The sequence below is a fragment of the Aedes albopictus genome, chromosome 2, assembly GCF_035046485.1.
Source record: "Aedes albopictus strain Foshan chromosome 2, AalbF5, whole genome shotgun sequence".
Lineage (NCBI taxonomy): Eukaryota > Metazoa > Arthropoda > Insecta > Diptera > Culicidae > Aedes > Aedes albopictus.
Genome location: NC_085137.1, coordinates 139,929,688 through 139,947,290, shown reverse-complemented (window position 1 = coordinate 139,947,290; position 17,603 = coordinate 139,929,688). Strand labels below are relative to the sequence as shown.

The 17,603-nt window shown below is 42.7% G+C and overlaps 1 protein-coding gene across 3 annotated transcripts; it reads left to right on the top strand.

Moving 5' to 3' along the window:
* Window positions 1-11,978: 11,978 nt before the first annotated feature.
* On the top strand, window positions 11,979-17,337 carry LOC109622483 (uncharacterized). 3 transcript variants are annotated; one of them, XM_062850525.1, is made up of 3 exons: window positions 11,979-12,315; window positions 12,521-14,080; window positions 17,020-17,337. In XM_062850525.1, the coding sequence occupies exons 2-3, from the start codon at window positions 13,207-13,209 to the stop codon at window positions 17,073-17,075; spliced, it is 930 nt and encodes a 309-aa protein (XP_062706509.1). In that variant the 5' UTR covers window positions 11,979-12,315; window positions 12,521-13,206; the 3' UTR covers window positions 17,076-17,337. The 3 variants fall into 3 exon arrangements, 2 of the variants coding, with proteins under 2 accessions (XP_062706509.1, XP_029715050.2); XR_003893839.2 differs by having other exon boundaries at window positions 11,979-13,129; XM_029859190.2 differs by having other exon boundaries at window positions 11,979-14,080.
* The last annotated feature ends 266 nt before the right edge of the window (window positions 17,338-17,603 follow it).

Sequence of the window (17,603 nt, the reverse complement as noted above, 5' to 3'; positions counted from 1 at the left end):
GTTGAATCGAGTTTTAATTTGAAACTTCCTAAACCAGCTCTTCTTGCATGTCTGTCTCATGTGATCTCGGGTCAAATTCTAACCATCAAAAAGCTCCTTCCGAGATTTTACAGTGTTCTACCAGAGTTCCACTCAGGATATCAGCAGAAGTTTTTGACGGAGTAGGCTATCTTTTGGAGTAGGTACCGCCAGAGGTTTTTCCGATATTCTTCCAAAATTTCTCTCTGGATTCCTCTCGGATATCCTTCCAAAATGTATTCAAAGTTCCTTAAAGAATTTATCTCAGTGGGATAGCTTTCTCCGGCCCGGTGAAGTGAGAAGGAAGCTTTACAAGGGGGAATCCCGGAAAGAAATGTTCTAATCGTGGAAAAATGCTGGTATGAATCTGGAAGAATCTCCGGGAGAAATTTACGAAATTTAACCCGTATCGGCCTCAGTCAGCGCATATGAACTAAAAATGTTGCCGTTCAGCGAATACACAACGGATTTGAATATTTTTTTGACAGTACACTCGTACATATGTCTAGTTTGTAAAAGGGGACGAAGAACGTCGGAATGGTCCCTATGGCCGGAGTTATTCCGGTGGGTCTTCTGCAAAGTTGTAGAAAAATGTATTGTTGGAAAGTTTGCCGAACAAACTATTACCTTATGTATTTGCTTAAGTATAAGAGATATGTGTCGTTTTTTTGTGAACGACCCCTCAAAATAGTTTTTTTGCAATTGCGTTGTTTATTTCCCTACTTTTCACTCGCGATAGCAATCATATAACGGCCTACTTTTCTTCACTAAAGCAAAAGTGCCGAAAAGTGCTACTTTTCGGCACTCTTTTGAGAACGGAAAAGTAGCACTTTTCGGCACCTTTGCTTACGCACACTTTTTACTAACTGGCACATTTTCCATCGGTACAGCTGTTGCGTCTACATCCGCTGAGCGCTCGTCCAAATCAGGAAGATTTAGTTTAGCGCAGATCAGGCATAGAAACACTAGCTTTAACTTCCTTCTCTTGTCCATACTGCTGTTTGATGACGACGGAAGAATGAAAATCTGACACCTACTACGCCATAGCCTACCTGATCAAATATAACAGCCACGCTGTCGTGCATGAGAGTTTCCACGTGGTCCACGTGGATCTTTGTGCTGCTAGGAAGATTATCCTGAATGAGTATTTTTCGCAATTGCAAAAAACTTTGTATGCAACTCGTTGCAAAACTCTATTTTTTCAGCACTCGTCGTATTTATCCAACTCGGCAAGCCTCGTTGGATAAATGTACGACTCGTGCTGAAAAAATCATCATTTTGCAACTTGTTGCATAAATAACTATTTCGTTATATCTTTTTCTGGGGATTTTGGTAATTTTCGTGTGTTCTTCAAAGTTGTTCTTTGTTATGAAATACACCTCATTCTGCTTTTTTATCATCGCTCCAAGTGGAACAGAGCCTGCATCTCAACTTATTGACGCAGAGCAGTGATTAGGGCGGAGGAACAATGAAAAGACGTGTGCTTCTCTTGATTAACGACTATGGAATGATGTTTATTCAATGTATGTTACATAGCGCAGTGGTAGTGTCAAAGTGTGTGTGATACAATGTTTGAGTAGTATAAAGTATAATAAAGTAGAACACTGAGAAAATTACTCAATTGGATTTTGATTGAATTGACAACGGTGCCACACGGTTGTGTAGCCCGTCACTCCTCCTCAACGTTGTCAGTTCGGCATCTTGGTTGGATCCTTGACACCAATGGCAGTTCGGTGCCTCTCCAGCTTAACTCGGTCTAACGGCTTTGTCATAAGGTCCGCCTCCATGCGCTCGGTTGGCATGTAGCGAAGCTCGATGACTCGTTGTTGATGTAGGTCCTTGGCGTAGGCGTACTTAGTATCGATGTGCTTTGAACGCCTTTCGAGGCGCTCCGATTCTACGATCTTAATGCACGACTGGTTATCTTCCCAGATTACAATCGGACTGGGTTGGGATTGTTGCAAGTCGTTGAGCAGCTTCCGGTACCACATCAGCTGCTGACAACCGTCCGCCAATGCAATGAACTCGGCTTCTGTCGAGGAAAGGGCGACACACGATTGCTTTCGTGTTCCCCAATCAACAAGACCACCGCCGAATTTTAGAAGAAACCCGGAGTGTGACTTCCTGTCGTCCTCATCGCCGGCCCAGTCGGCGTCCACGTAGCACTCCATTTCACCGATTCCGGGGCCCAGGTGCAAACGGTGATCTCTCGTAGCCTTGAGGTATCTCAGTACTCTTTTTGCCTCAGTCCAATCTCGGTTCGTCGGGTTGGCGACTTTCCTTCCCAGCAGTGAGACGGCCACGCAAATATCCGGCCGAGTGTTCACCGCGATATAGAGCAAACTCCCTACCAAACTCCTATATGATGTGTTGGTAGGCAATTCACACTCCTCCTTTTGCTTGAGGTACGCGGGGTCCATTGGTACCTTTGATGGTTTTGCTTCGTCGTGTCCGAATCGCCGTACCAGCCTGTCTATGTAGGTCGCTTGGTCGAGAGTGTAGTGATCTTCCGCCTTTTCGACGCGTATGCCCAGGAACTGGTTGAGATCACCGAGGCAGGATAACTTGAAGTGGTTCTGCAGTTGTCGACGAATCTCCTCAAATTCTTCCTCGGAGTTGCACACGACGAGCATGTCGTCTACATATATGAGGATGTAGCTCTGCTTCCCTTTACGGTTACGGATGTACAAGCATGTGTCGCTTTCCGCTTGCTCGAATCCCATGGACTTAAACACTCTATCGATCTTTTTGTTCCAAGCTCGGGCGGACTGTTTGAGCCCGTAGATGCAGCGCTTGAGTCGGCACACCCTCCCGTCGTTTTGGTCGAAGCCAGGTGGTTGCTTCATATACGTGTCCTCTTCTAGGTCGGCGTATAGGTACGCACTTTTGATGTCCAGGTGCTTCACTGACATCTTCTGCTTGCTGGCTAACACGAGGATTGTCCGGAGTGTCGTCTGTCGGACTACGGGGGCAAAAACTTCGTCATAATCTTGACCGAATTTTTGCGAGAACCCCTGGGCGACTAGTCTCGCCTTGTGCCGTACTACTCGTCCATGCTCGTCTTCTTTTTTCTTATAAGTCCATTTGCACCCTACCGGTTTACGTCCGGGTGGTAGGGGGACAAGCTCCCACGTGCCGGTTTCCTTGAATGCTTCCATCTCCTCCTGCATCGCGGCCTGCCACATCGCCGCTTCGGGACCGTTCACTGCTTCGGAGAAGTTTCGAGGTTCGTCGATGGTGTGTTTCGTTACGCTGGTAACATCACAGAATCGTTGAGGTGGGACGCCTTTTGTTGGACGCGTGGACCGCCTTGGTGCGTCCTGCTGGACGACATCTTCGCCGAGGAGCGGCTCTTCATCGCTAAATCCTCGAAATTCGCCGTCTGACTGTGTCACGTCCTCGACTGCTGAATCGTACTCTTCTGCTTCTTCGGCATCGAAGTGTGAATCGGGCGTAGCCCGATCGCTTCTGCGTCCAACATCGAAGAAAACTGGTTCACTCTCTTTATCATTCTCGGCGACGTCCATTTCCGCTTCGTTCTCGATGAACCTGGCGTCTCGGCTGACGTAAACCTTTCGCGTAGCTCTGTCCAAAAACCGGTAGGCTTTATGCTCCGGGGAATAGCCTACAAAAGTTAACTTCTGTGCCGTGGCGTCCAGCTTCTTTCTCTTAAATTTCGGGATGTGGACCCAAGCACTACAGCCGAATATCCTCAGGTGGTCGACCTTTGGTTTCACACCTGTCCAAAGTTCGTAGGGCGTGGCGTCGAGTGGCTTCGTCGGCAGGATGTTCTGGAGGTGAACTGCCGTGCTCAGCGCTTCTGCCCAATAGCGTTGCTCCATGCGAGCGTCGAACAGCATAGGGGAACATAGCCCAAAATGCCAAGATGGGGTAAAATGGCCCAACTCATAAAATCATTCCTAAATGGGACTTGATCATTACTATAGGTGAATGGTGTCAAGATATGTTTGCATCGAACATTCTTCTAGAAGCTAGGCCACCAAACCCACGAAAAATCTTTTGATTTCCCAATGAAAAATGGCAACTTCCGGTTTTTCGTGCTTGCAATTAAGGTTTTCTGGTGATTTTATTACCAGCCAAGTGTTTCCAACGAGATTGAGTCACACATGGAGACGCATGGTTGTTGATTTCTACGCTTTCCATGTTAGGGGTCATTCAAATATTACGATCATCGTTTTGCAGGGAGGGGGGTAACACTCCATTTATTGAGTATACGAAAAAAGCGGAAAGAGAAGGGAAAGAGAGTCGGAAATGCCCAAAAAATGTGGGACGTAATTTTTGAATATTTTCATGATGTGGCATCTTACCCCATGGCAGATGGTCGTTTTGCACCACTTCCGTTTTAAGAATCAGTTTTAAAAATCGCTAAAAATCGATGAAAATGCAATAGTTTAGAGAAAAGTTTTGCTGAAGTATCGAGCAAATATTGTCTAGTTGCTGTTACCACTTTGAAAGCCTAACAAATGAGGCTAATTATCATTGAAAACGATGAAAGTTTGAAAAATGGCATTTTACCCCACTTGACCCTACACCGCACCATTTCGATGAGGGAGCGGTTCTTGCGCTCGGCGATACCGTTTTGCTGTGGGCTATAGCCGGCGGTGTACTGTACGGAGATGCCCTCTCGCTTGTAGAATGATCGCAACTGCTTACTGCTATACTCGCCACCCTGATCGGATCGGATGGCTTTCGGCTTTCGACCGAAAAGTGTCTTGACGTGGGCGACGTACTCTTCTATTTTCGTAGGGACTTCGGATTTTTCTTTTAGAAAGTAGACGACGCAATAGCGGCTGTGGTCGTCGATCATGGTCATAAAGTACCTATAACCACTGACCGACACCATCTCCACCGGACCGCAGACGTCCGTGTGCACCAGGTCCATTGGTGCTTTCGACTTCGAGAGAGATTCAGCTGGAAAAGGAGTGCGAGGGGTCTTACCTTTGAGGCAGCAGTCACAGCTTTCGTCGACGTTGCATTTGCGGATCACAAGACCGTCCACTAGCTCGGCTTTCTGCGAGTGGTCGATCGCCTTGGGGTCTCGGTGACCGAATCTGCGATGCCAAACATGCTGGCAATCCTTGTTATGGTGACCGCCAGCAACCATCACGACGTCTTCGGGCTGTTTGATCTGGTATAGCCCGTTCTTCAGATGTGCAACGGCGATGGTGGCATCCCCACGAAGAATGCGGCAACCGGCCGCATCGAATACAACAGTGGCTTGCTTCTGAACTAATGCCGGGACCGACAGCAGATTCATCGAAAGACTTGGGACGAAGAGCGCGAAGCTGATGTTCATTTCACGACGACGTCCTTGCTCATCGACGCTTTCGACCATACAGGGTCCTTCACCGCGAACATCGGCTTGTTTACCGTCCGCCAGATTAACAAATTTGATGTCACTCTCACGTAGTTCACGGAAAAACTTCCTATCCGCCACGGTGTGCCGTGTGGCACCGGAATCCACGACCCAAGGCTTACTTCCACTGTTATCCGCCTCTCCTCCTGTAGCCAGCGCAAACGAAACGGTATCATTCTTCTTGCTGGCGGCTTTTTCTTGACGTTTCGGTTCCTCCTTTGGCGAATCACGGGCAAGCTTCCGACACTCACTTTGTTTATGTCCGGCCTTTTTACAGTAATGGCAGACGATCGGTTTCTTCTTCCTGTAGTCGTGGCCAACCTTCAACGCCGAGCTCGATCCGGCGCTCTGTCGCTTCGCCGCTTCGTCGAGAAGCTTCCTCTTCACCAATTCTAATGTGAGGTCGTCGTCCGACCGGCTCTCGAGGGCTGTTGTTAGGGTGTCGTAGGAACTGGGGAGGCTCCTCAAAATCATGGAGACGGTGAGGTTCTCCTCAAGTTCTTGTCCGGCGTTGGCCAGACGAGAGAATAGTTCCTCCATCTCGAATAAGTGTTCGGCCATATCTTCGCCGTCTGCGAACCGCTTATCGCAAATCCGTTTAAGCAGCGACACTTTTGACGTCAGGCTCGTTTTCTGGTGGTGATTCTGCAACGCCATCCAGGCATCGTGAGCCGTCCGCGAGGCGCGGATCAGCCCGTGCTGATTATCCTCAATCAGCAAGCCGATCGTGGCCCTAGCCTTGGCGTCACCAGCATTCCACACCGCATCCGTTTCACCCGCCGGTTGCACTCCCGGATCCACATAGCGCCAGAGCTCCTCCCGAACGAGTAGCAGCTCGACCTTGAAACGCCAGGTCGGGTAGTTGCTGTTGCTCAGCTTTTGTAGGGAAAATCGATTCCCCTCCATGCTACCCACGAAAAGCGGTCGAAAAAACGCGCGTACACTACGATTTCGCGACGATTTCACCGAAATTCCGAAAGAACGTTTCCTATTTTGCAAATGGCGTCACTTTTTCGCCGTCGCGTGGCCCATAACCTGACGCAGAGCAGTGATTAGGGCGGAGGAACAATGAAAAGACGTGTGCTTCTCTTGATTAACGACTATGGAATGATGTTTATTCAATGTATGTTACATAGCGCAGTGGTAGTGTCAAAGTGTGTGTGATACAATGTTTGAGTAGTATAAAGTATAATAAAGTAGAACACTGAGAAAATTACTCAATTGGATTTTGATTGAATTGACAACGGTGCCACACTTATGTAGGTCTCCTCCAGAATTTATTGAAAGAATTTCCCTTGCAATAACAACCCCTAGCGTAGGCAGTCTTTTCTTTTTTGATTATTTCTTTTTGATAAATACTAAGAAAAGCGGGATGAAGGAGAGGGCAAGTCCCTTGTCTTGTGTATTTACAACTTTGTTTCCTACAAAAGTGCTGCTGTGAATCCTCCAGATATTTCTTTAAAATTTATTGCTGTGATTCCTTCAGGGATTTCCAGTAGTATTTCAAGCAAAATTCCTAATGAAAGAAATCTGGAAAAATTATTGGAAATATCTATAGAAATCCTTGGAGAAATCATAGAATGGATTTGTATATGATAACTGTAGTAGCCAGAGGTGTCAGCTTATGAGTTGTATATTTTGAGAGTTTGGACAATTTGAAAGTCGTGGACATACTTCTGGAGCAATCTCAGCAAGAATTTCAGCATTTCAGCAGGAATTCCTTGAGACGTTATCCAAAGATTTCTTCATTTTCCCAAGAGTTGTTTGTTTGTTTATTACCAGGGATTTTAACCTTTTATGGGTCATTCATCCCGTTTTCCCAAGAGTGTTTTCTTGATATTTTCGGCGGATTTCTCCAAGAGTTCCTTCAGGAATTCCTCTAGGAAATCTTCAAGGATACCTTCCGCGATTTCTTCATTGATCCATTCTGTGTTGTTCTCAAAGTTCTGTGCCAAAGTTATCCTGAATCGGATACAGGAGAAAATAGACGCGGCTCTCCGGCGGCAGCAAGAGGGTTCCGTGCCGGAAGATCTTGTGTTAACTATATTGTCACGCTCCGTATTATACTGGAGCAGGCTAACGAATTCCAAGAGTCCCTCTTTTTGGTGTTCATTGAGTACAAAAAAGCTTTCGATCGTATGAGCCACGAAAATCTGTGGGGCGCCCTGAGACGCAAAGGAGTTTCGAATAAAATCGTCAACCTCATGGAAGCGCAGTACGAGGCTTTTACATGCAGAGTCCTGCATAACGGAGCTTTGTCGGACCCCATCCGGGTAGTTTGGTACTATCACCGCTACTGTTTCTCATCGTAATCGACAAGATTATGGTGGGGGCGATTGACCGTGTACATACCAAATCGTAGGCTAGTTTGGCAGTCCATTGAAATGGAGCATACTAGACCAACGACGCTCTAACATGCAGAATAAGCTCGATGAGCAGACCGAACGCTCCTCTACGGCGGGTCTACCATCAACGTCAGCAAGACCAAATCGTTGGCTATCAACACGGATCAAGACGGCTAGGACTGCTTTTCCAAATCTACGAAATATATTTAGATCCAATCAGATCAGTCAACGCATCAAAACTCGAATTTTCAATTCCATCGTGAAATCAATGTACGCCAGCGAAAGGTGGTGCGTGTTAGCACAGACCATACAAAAGCTACAGATTTTCATCAACCGATGTCTGCGGTTTATAATTCGGGCCGGGTGGCCTCACAACTGGATTTCGAGTACTGAGCTCCATCGACGATGTCATTGGAGAAACCGATATCAACAGAAATTCGAGAACGTAAATGGAGGAAGTCGACCGCACACCACGAAAGAACGGAGACGAAATCTGCAAGCAAGCGCTGGATTGGAATCCGGCAGGATATCACAGCACAGATAGACCCAGGAGCCCGTGGCGACGAAGCCTCAACAAGGAAATCAAAGAAGGCGAACCTGACCTGGGTCCAGGTCAAGGCTGAAGCCAGCAGCAACCCAGGATGGAGATCTTTTACGTTGGCCCTAAGTACCCCCAGAGGTGCTCAGGATACATGAGTGAGTGAATGATTTCTGCAAAAGTTCCTTCTGTGATTGCTACAGGGATGTTTAAAAGGTACCACCAAAAATTCACCATGGAGTTTACTCAAGAATGCGTGCTGAGTTCCCGCCAAGATTACTTCACAAACTCACCCAGGGTTTTTTTTTTGCCGAATTCCTCTTGTGATTTTTCTCTGAATTTCTCTTCCTATTCTGGAAATCCTCTTCAAATTTCTTTGAGAATTCCAGTTGAAAGTGGTCATGAAATGGTACTGTGGTTTTTCCAAGCTTTCATGGTGGGAACCCCACAAGAAGTTTGGCTGGAATTCTCCAAGCAATTCCAGCTAGAAATACTTCAGGAGGATTCCCAAGAGCAAAAACTGCAGAAATATCATCTAGAAGTGCTTGAGAATTCTCAGCAAGAATACTTGGAGAAATCCTGGTAGAAGTTCATGAATGAATCCATGCAGGAATTTCTAAGGTAATTCCGAAAGAAATTATTGGAGGAATCCGTGGGAAAATCCCTAAAAGGATGACCGGAGCAATTTGCGGAGGAATCCTAGGAGAAATCCATGGAGAAATTCCAGAAATTACCATGAGAACCCATCAGACATTTCTAGAGGAATTCCAAGTGGATTTCTCAAAAGATTTGGGAAGCCTGCTGGGGTGTCTCTGAAAACTCTTCCTGGGATTCCTCAAGGGAATCTCTTGTGATTCTTCCAGAAATTTCTACTATGAATCCTTCAGAGAATATGTGAAACATAACTCTGGGAATCACTTATTGTATTCCAGTCAATACTGCTGAGATTCCCTCAGGAACTCCTACTGATTTTTTTCGAATTCTTGAGAAATTTCATGCATGTTCAGCATCTTCAATTATTACTGTTGAGAATCTTCCAGAAACTCCTGGATGATTTCCTGCAGGTGGAAAACTCAGAAAAAAATCCTTGAGGATTCCAGTCTGAAATTTATAGAAGAATCCCAGCAGTAGTTCCCAAAATAATCTGAAGAGGATTCCTAGTAGGAGTACTTAGTTTCTAAAGAAATCCATACTTGTATCGCTGGAGGAATCCCAGCAAGAATTTTTAGTAAAAATGCCAGAAGAGTTTTTGGAAGTATCTTTGCAAAAATTGCAGGGACAATCTGAAGAATAAATTATAAAGGAATCATTGGAACTACAGGCGGAATTTATGAAGGAATTTCGAGAGCGATTTCTGAAAGTATCTATAGAGAAATCACTGGAAGAACTATTGCAGGATTTTTTGGACAAATCCGTGGAGGAATTCATGAAAAAATACATGAAGAAATCACTTGACAAATCACAGGAAGAATTCCTGGAGGAACTTCAAGTGGACTCCTTGGAAGAATCCTGGATGGTATCAGCAATCCCAGTAGCAATTCCTAGAGGAACCCAACAGGAATTCCGGAAACAATCCAAGAGAAATTTATGAAAACATTATCCTGGAATTCTTCAACAAATGCCCGATGGGATTATTTTAAATATTCTTGTTGGGATTGCTTCAAAGGTGTCTGCAATAGTTGCTTTACATATCCTTACAAGGATTCCTCCAGAGATTTATCTAAGGGGTCCTATAGAAAATCCTCTTGCTATGTTCCAGAGATTTCTTCAAGAATTCCTTCAGGACTATGCCTTAGAATATCAACAGATATTACTACTAGGACTTCTCCAGAAATTACTGTTGGGGTTTCTCAAGCATTTTCAGCTGAAAGAACTCCAGGATGATCTGTAGCGAGAGATAGCTGCGTAATCCCAGCAAAAGTTCCTGATGGTTTCTACCAGAAATTTATAAATAAATCCCAGCAATATTCCTGAAGTATTACCAGTAAGAATTTCTAAAATAATGGCAAGATGATTTCCAATAGGAATTAATGGAAACATTCTAAGAACATTTTTGTAGTAATCCTCGTAGAAATTCTTGAAGCAATAACAGCAGTAATTTTCGAAGGAATCTCAGCTGTAAATACTAGCAAAAAAAAGTCTGCCTACGCTAGTGGTTGTTATTGCAAGGGGAATTCCTTCAATAAATTCTGCAGGAGACCTATTATCATTCCAGGTATTATATAATATTCGTTCCATGATTCCACCAGGGATTTCTCCAAGGACTCATTAAGAAAATCTATTTACGTTTTCTCAAGTTGAGATGCAGGCTCTGTTCCACTTGGAGCGATGATAAAAAAGATGGAGGTATGTTTCATAACAAAGAACAACTTTGTAGAACACACGAAAATTACCAAAATCCCCAGAAAAAGATATAACGAAAAAACTATTTTGAGGGGTCGTTCACCTCTTATACTTAAGCAAATAAGGTAATAGTTTGCTCGGCAAACTTTCCAACAATACATTTTTCTGCAACTTTGCAGAAGACTCCAACACTCTATCTTCATTTATGAAAAAAGTGAATTTCTGTCGCACTTTTAGGTGGATTAATCACAAAAGTGAAAATCCCAAAATAAAGAGTTCAGTATATAGAACAAATTCTTTTAAGACACTATACCGCTAAAGTCAATACATAGAGCTGCAAAAAATGGGTTATGGTTGTATACCCTAGTATACAGTATGTGACAGGTTCCTCCGGAGATTATGACCGGTGGCCACATCCGGTAGTTCCTAAACGGTCAAAAACTGTGTGGAAACAATGTTTGGTTGCAGAGGTATAAGTTTTAGTGAAAATAGAGTGAGTTTAATAGCGAATCATAATGGAAAACACTCTGTGTACCGAAAAACAGCCCGTTTTATACGAATCTGACCCAGTGACCCACCGGAATAACTCCGGCCATAGGGACCATTCCGACGTTCTCTGTCCACTTTTACAAACTAGACATATGTACGAGTGTACTGTCAAAAAATTATTCAAATCCGTTGTGTATTCGCTGAACGGCGACATTTCATATGCGCTGACTCAGGCCGATACGGGTTAAATTTCGTAACGCTCTAGACCTGTGCGCCGACTATATAGCGCATTTAATTCACCACTGGACTATCGCACTAGTTTTCAAGAGTGCGAAAACGCAAATAAAAGTGCGCGATTGCATCCAATCGACTTGGTGTCTTCAGAGCACTTATTCAGCATACATCGAAGAATTAGTGCGCCGAAGACATCAATTTGATTTGATGCAATCGCGCAGTTTTATTTGCATTTTCGCACTTATGTAGACTCAGTGCGCAGTCCAGTGGTGGACTAAATGCGGTATATTTTGCTCAACATTGTCAACCATAATGTCAACATTGGCAAAGCAAACAAGTTGTTATTACACTCTAGAATTTGTAGTCTGAGCTTTTTAGTGACCATTGATAACATAAACTATTACGTTTCAATGAATACCTTCTTTATTTCTGTTCGGATCCGTCACCACCGGACCATTGATTAGACTTATTGTGACATTACCCGTATCCTTAGTGTGGTGCATGTTGCATTACACCATTGCAAATGAAGGGCAATAACATATCGATTATGATACAGTTTTTGTTTTGTTTTCTCAGAACCTTCAAAAGCTATCAAATTCAATAATAAGGTCGCACTCTTTACATTAAGGTGTAAGATTTGAAATCTGAATAGTTTATTTCAAGCGTGTGCTATGCTGTCAGTTCGAACGATTGCCAACCATTCGAATACAAACACTAAAAATCATGCATGTATAAATACACGAGCGAATAAAGAGTGAAGTTGTCTTGATTTGGAAGTTGAGCTGAAAACATCAGTGTTGTATAGTGAAACGGAAGAAATACCTTGACTCAACATTTTAAAGTGGTACGAGGATAAAATAGCTGAAGTTTAGCTGAAAGTTAGTGTAGAGTGTGATCTCAAGTGGTGAACATTGCTGGTAAAGCGGTCGGAAAGAGTGCCGGCGTTGGACGAGGCGTTTTGTGCGAGCTAGGTAAGACAAAAGAAAGTGTGCTTTCGGAAAGTTTTCGGTCACCATTGTGAATTTCGTTGGAGCAAGTCATCGGCAAGGTTTTGCGTGGCTTTGAAAAGGCTCGTCATTGTGTAGTTGAACGCCATAGCGTTTACGCCATAGTCTAAAAGAAATCTTTTATGCGGAAATTGTATTGAAGTGTGGTGGTTTTTTTTCTTTTCGACAGGCCGGTCGTAAGTGACGCCAATATTCGCCATCTTGAGCGTGCGTTTGCGCTATTGTACCAGCGACGCGTGGTGTGAATTTCAATCGAAGTGATCAGAAGTGTCCATTTGTGCTAAAAAAATCGGTTGAGGATCAGCAGCGGTTATTGTAATTCGGCGTGGTTTGGTGTAGCTATTCAGCAGCGGTTTTTGTCATTCCGGAACAACCTTCTGTCTGAAATCTGGTCCGGGCGCACTACTGGAGTGCACGGTTAAGAGGGAATCCCAGATTACGACCAATTTTGTGGAACGGAGGAAACTACATAAAAGGCAGTGATTGTGGAAGCGGCCATTGTGTTTTCGGCCCGGCCAAGCGTGAGAAATTCAGCAGCGGTTTTGTAAACGAAATTCGAAACGAGGAACGGTAGTGAATCAGTGGCATCCTGTTCGGCGGGCTAGCTGCAGTCTTCAGCAAAGATCCTGGTCGGAAATCTCCAGCACGAGTTCCAGCGTACTTCGGAGTGCTGTTTTCCACGGCGGCCATTTGCAATCGCTGCTCCGGACAGTTGTGGAGAATCGAGTGACAACGGAACGTTTTTTATACGGGCGCAAAGGAGGCTACGGAAGGAAAGGTACGTGATTTTTTTTTCTTATAATTGCTCAAGTTAAAACGGATTTTCAAATTGTTTAAAAATTTTTGTATATAGCCATGGCTCTGATTGGTAGCATTGACCCGTATGTTCCGGGCTCATCCTTCTCCAATTATGTGGAACTTTTGGAGTATTTCTTTTCTAGTAATAACATCGATGAAAATAGAAAAAAAGATCTATTCATGAACTTTGCCGGAATGACAGTATTTGAAGAATTAAAATTACTTTACCCTGCTACTGACCTGAAAACGTTAAGTTATGCGGAAATAACAAAGAAATTAAAGGAAAGATACGATAAAGTGGATTCTGAAATCGTTTTGAGGTATAAATTTCGTTGTCGTCTGCAAGGATCAACGGAATCCGGAGAAAATTATATTTTGGCAGTAAAACTATTGGGGGAAGCTTGTGATTTTGGGGCTTTTCGCGATTCGGCCATAAGAGATCAGCTTGTATATGGAGTTTATGACAAAGATCTGCAAACTAGGCTATTGAACGAAGAAGAACTAACTTTGAAATCGGCGGAGCGCATTATTAAAAATAAGGAAATGGCGGTTTGCAATAGACAAAAGCTCAACCCCGATGAAAATGTTAACTCGGTCAAGTTTAGGCTTGGTCGACGAGATTCTCGCTATGATTCGAATAGAGCAGATCGTGAAAGAGGAAGATCAAGAAGTTGGAACAGGGATAATGGACACAGACGTTTTAGAGAAAGATCAAGGTCAGATTCACGTAACAATCGGGTTAGTAGCAAGGGAAGGTACGCAAATTTTGTATGTCATTACTGCAAAGCTAAAGGTCACATTCAGCGCTTTTGTTACCAGTGGAAGAACAGCAACCGTGCGACAGTGAAATTTGTGAATGAAGTAGACAACGAGGATCCGAATGACTATTTCAAGAGACTGCAAATGGATTATGACACCGACAATGAAGCAGGTGACTATCCTTGTCTCATGATTAAATCAATAAAAAACATAAGTGAACCTTGTCTCCTCAATGTTAATATCGAGAACAAAGCATTTAAAATGGAGATCGACAGTGGTTCCGCGGTATCAGTTATGAGTCGTGCAGATTTTTGTAGAAATTTGAGTAATGTTGTTTTGAAAAATTGTAAACGTAGACTAGTGGTGATCAATGGATCAAATTTGGAAGTTTTTGGTGTGGCTACAGTATCAGTTTCGATTAAAGATAAGCGATGTTCACTAGAATTGGTCATACTTAACAGCAACCACCAGTTTATGCCTTTATTGGGAAGAGATTGGATGGATGTTTTTTGTGTTGGTTGGCGTAACAATTTTTCAAACGTTTTTTCTATTAGTAATTCGATTGATTCGGATCAAAACAAACAGTTTATTGAGGAAATCAAAGCCAAGTATGTAAATGTTTTCAATCAAGATTTTTCTAAACCAATAGTTGGACACGAAGCCGAATTAGTACTTCGAGAAAATAGACCAATATTTAAAAGGGCATATGATGTGCCTTACAGGATTCGTGATAAGGTGATTGAGCATTTGGATACTTTAGAACAAGATGGCATTATCACTCCAATTAAAACTAGCTTGTGGGCATCGCCTGTCGTGGCGGTTATGAAGAAAGACAATAGTATCAGGTTGGTCATTGATTGCAAAGCTTCATTAAACAAAGTTTTGATTCCGAATACTTACCCTCTTCCAACAGCCCAAGACATATTTGCATCCTTAGCCGATTGTAAAGTATTTTGTTCGTTAGATTTGGCAACAGCGTACACACAATTAAATTTGTCAAAAGCGTCTAGAGAGTTGGTGGTAATTAACACCATAAAAGGACTTTTCAAATACAACAGGTTGCCGCAGGGAGCGTCTTCCAGCGCGGCAATCTTCCAACAGGTGATGGAAGCAATTTTGAAAGACATTGAGTACGTTGTTGTCTACCTTGACGATGTCCTAATTGCGGGAAGAAATTTCAAAGAGTGTCGTGATAATCTGTTACTAGTGTTGAATAGGTTGAATGAAGCTAATGTTAAAGTTAACTTCAAAAAATGTACATTTTTTACGACTAGTTTACCTTATTTAGGACATATTATTTCGGAGAAAGGCATTTTGCCAAACCCAGACAAAGTGGAAACAATACAAAAAGCTAAAGTACCAAAATCAGTAACTGAGCTAAAAGCTTTTTTAGGCTTAATAAACTATTATGGCAGGTTTTTGCCAAATCTTTCTTCTGTACTTTATCCTTTGTATCAGCTGCTCAAAAAACACAATCGGTTTTTATGGGATTCAAACTGTGATAAATCTTTTAACGAAGCAAAAAAACTAATACTAAATGCTAATATGCTAGAACTTTATGACCCGAAGAAACCGATTGTAGTCAGTACTGACGCTTCTTCATACGGACTAGGGGGTGTTATGTCCCACCTTATCAATGGAGTTGAAAAGCCCATTTCATTCACTTCCTTCTCTTTGAACCCTGCACAAAAGACCTATCCCATACTGCATTTGGAGGCTTTGGCCATAGTGTCAACAGTTAAAAAGTTCCACAAATTCCTCTATGGTCAAAAATTCACAATCTACACAGACCACAAACCTTTATTGGGCATCTTAGGTAAAACTGGGAAAAACTCAATATATGTGACGAGACTACAGCGATACATTATGGAGTTGTCTATTTATGACTTTGAAATTTGTTATAGACCGTCAGCCAAAATGTGCAACGCCGACTTCTGTTCAAGATTCCCGTTGACAGACGAAGTTCCAAAGAAATGTGATCCAATATACGTGAAAAGCTTGAATTTTTCAGATGAAATTCCGATTGATTTCAAACTGGTCGCTGAAGAAACCAAGTTGGACTCCTTTTTACTTCGTATTATAACATACACCACGGAAGGTTGGCCGGATAGAATAGATAAAACTTTTAAAAATGTATTTTCCCTTCATCAAGATTTTGAAGTAGTGGAGGGCTGTTTACTTTTACAAGACAAGGTAGTAATACCAAGGACCCTGCAACCTAAAATACTAAAACTTTTACATGCTAATCATGTGGGTCCTATTAAAATGAAACAGCAAGCCAGAAGGAGTGTGTTTTGGTTCGGCATAAATAATGATATCGACGACCATGCAAAACGTTGTGATACTTGTATTAAAATGAACATTGTTCCGGGGAAAAACATCACATATAAATGGACTCCAACAAATAGACCTTTCAGTAGAGTCCACGCTGATTTTTTGCAGTTTGAAAGAGAAACGTTTTTAATAGTGGTCGATAGTTTTTCTAAGTGGTTAGAATTAGCCTGGATGAAAAATGGTACAGATTCGGAGAAGGTTATAAAGCAGTTTACTGATATCTTTACAAGGTTTGGTTTGCCTGACGTGATAGTGACTGATAACGGGCCACCATATAATTCCAGAGATTTCATAAACTTTTTAGAGAGGCAAGGAATACAAGTGATTAAAAGTCCAATTTATCATCCACAAAGCAATGGACAGGCTGAGCGTCTTGTGAGAGTAGTCAAGGATGTATTGAAAAAGTTCCTTTTAGATGCGGATTTCAAACACCTAAGAATGCAACAAAAACTTGATTATTTTCTGTTTAATTACCGAAACACCTGTTCAGCAACAACAGGGCACACACCTGCTGATAGAGTTTTGGGTTACAAACCTAAAGTTTTGTTAGATTTGGTTAATCCTAGAATGAGCTATAAAAATCAGCTGATATGGGAAGAGAATACTCCTAACAGAAGCAGAAGAGTTGTTACAGAACCAATTAAGACAAAAGTTTTGGATCCTCTTGATACCTTAGCAAGAGGAGACAAGGTTTATTACAGAAATAACAAACCAAATGATATTCAACGATGGATTTTAGCAACTTTTATTAAGAAAGTTTCTCAAAATACCTTTCAGATCGCGATTTCATCAAATGTGATCTCGGCTCACAGGGGGCAGATCAAAGTAGTTAAGAATTCTGAACCGCGGCGCAATGTGGCGCTTCAGGAAGTTGCAGCAAGGGCCCGAATATCATCTAAAAGGCGATTCGAAAGTTCGGATGAAGATGAGCCGTTCCAGAGCACCTCATCTCGACAGGTTCTGCATCCTCCTACTCCTCCTCCGCCAGTTAGAAGTGAAGTTCATCCCACTGTATTGCAATCCTACGATGAAACGCAAGCCACACACAACGATAAGCGAACACCGCGGATAATATCTCCCCAGAGTAGTGAACAATTCGAAGTACGGCGATCAAAAAGGTTCAAGAAGAAGAAAATAGATTCAGATTTTGTTTATACTAAGTAAGTATTATTGGAACAAATGTTCTATCTGAAATTAAGATAAAAGTGTTCGAATGCAATCATTTTTATTTAGTTATTGATGTTTTAAACTTAAGGAAAGAGGAATTGTAAGATTTGAAATCTGAATAGTTTATTTCAAGCGTGTGCTATGCTGTCAGTTCGAACGATTGCCAACCATTCGAATACAAACACTAAAAATCA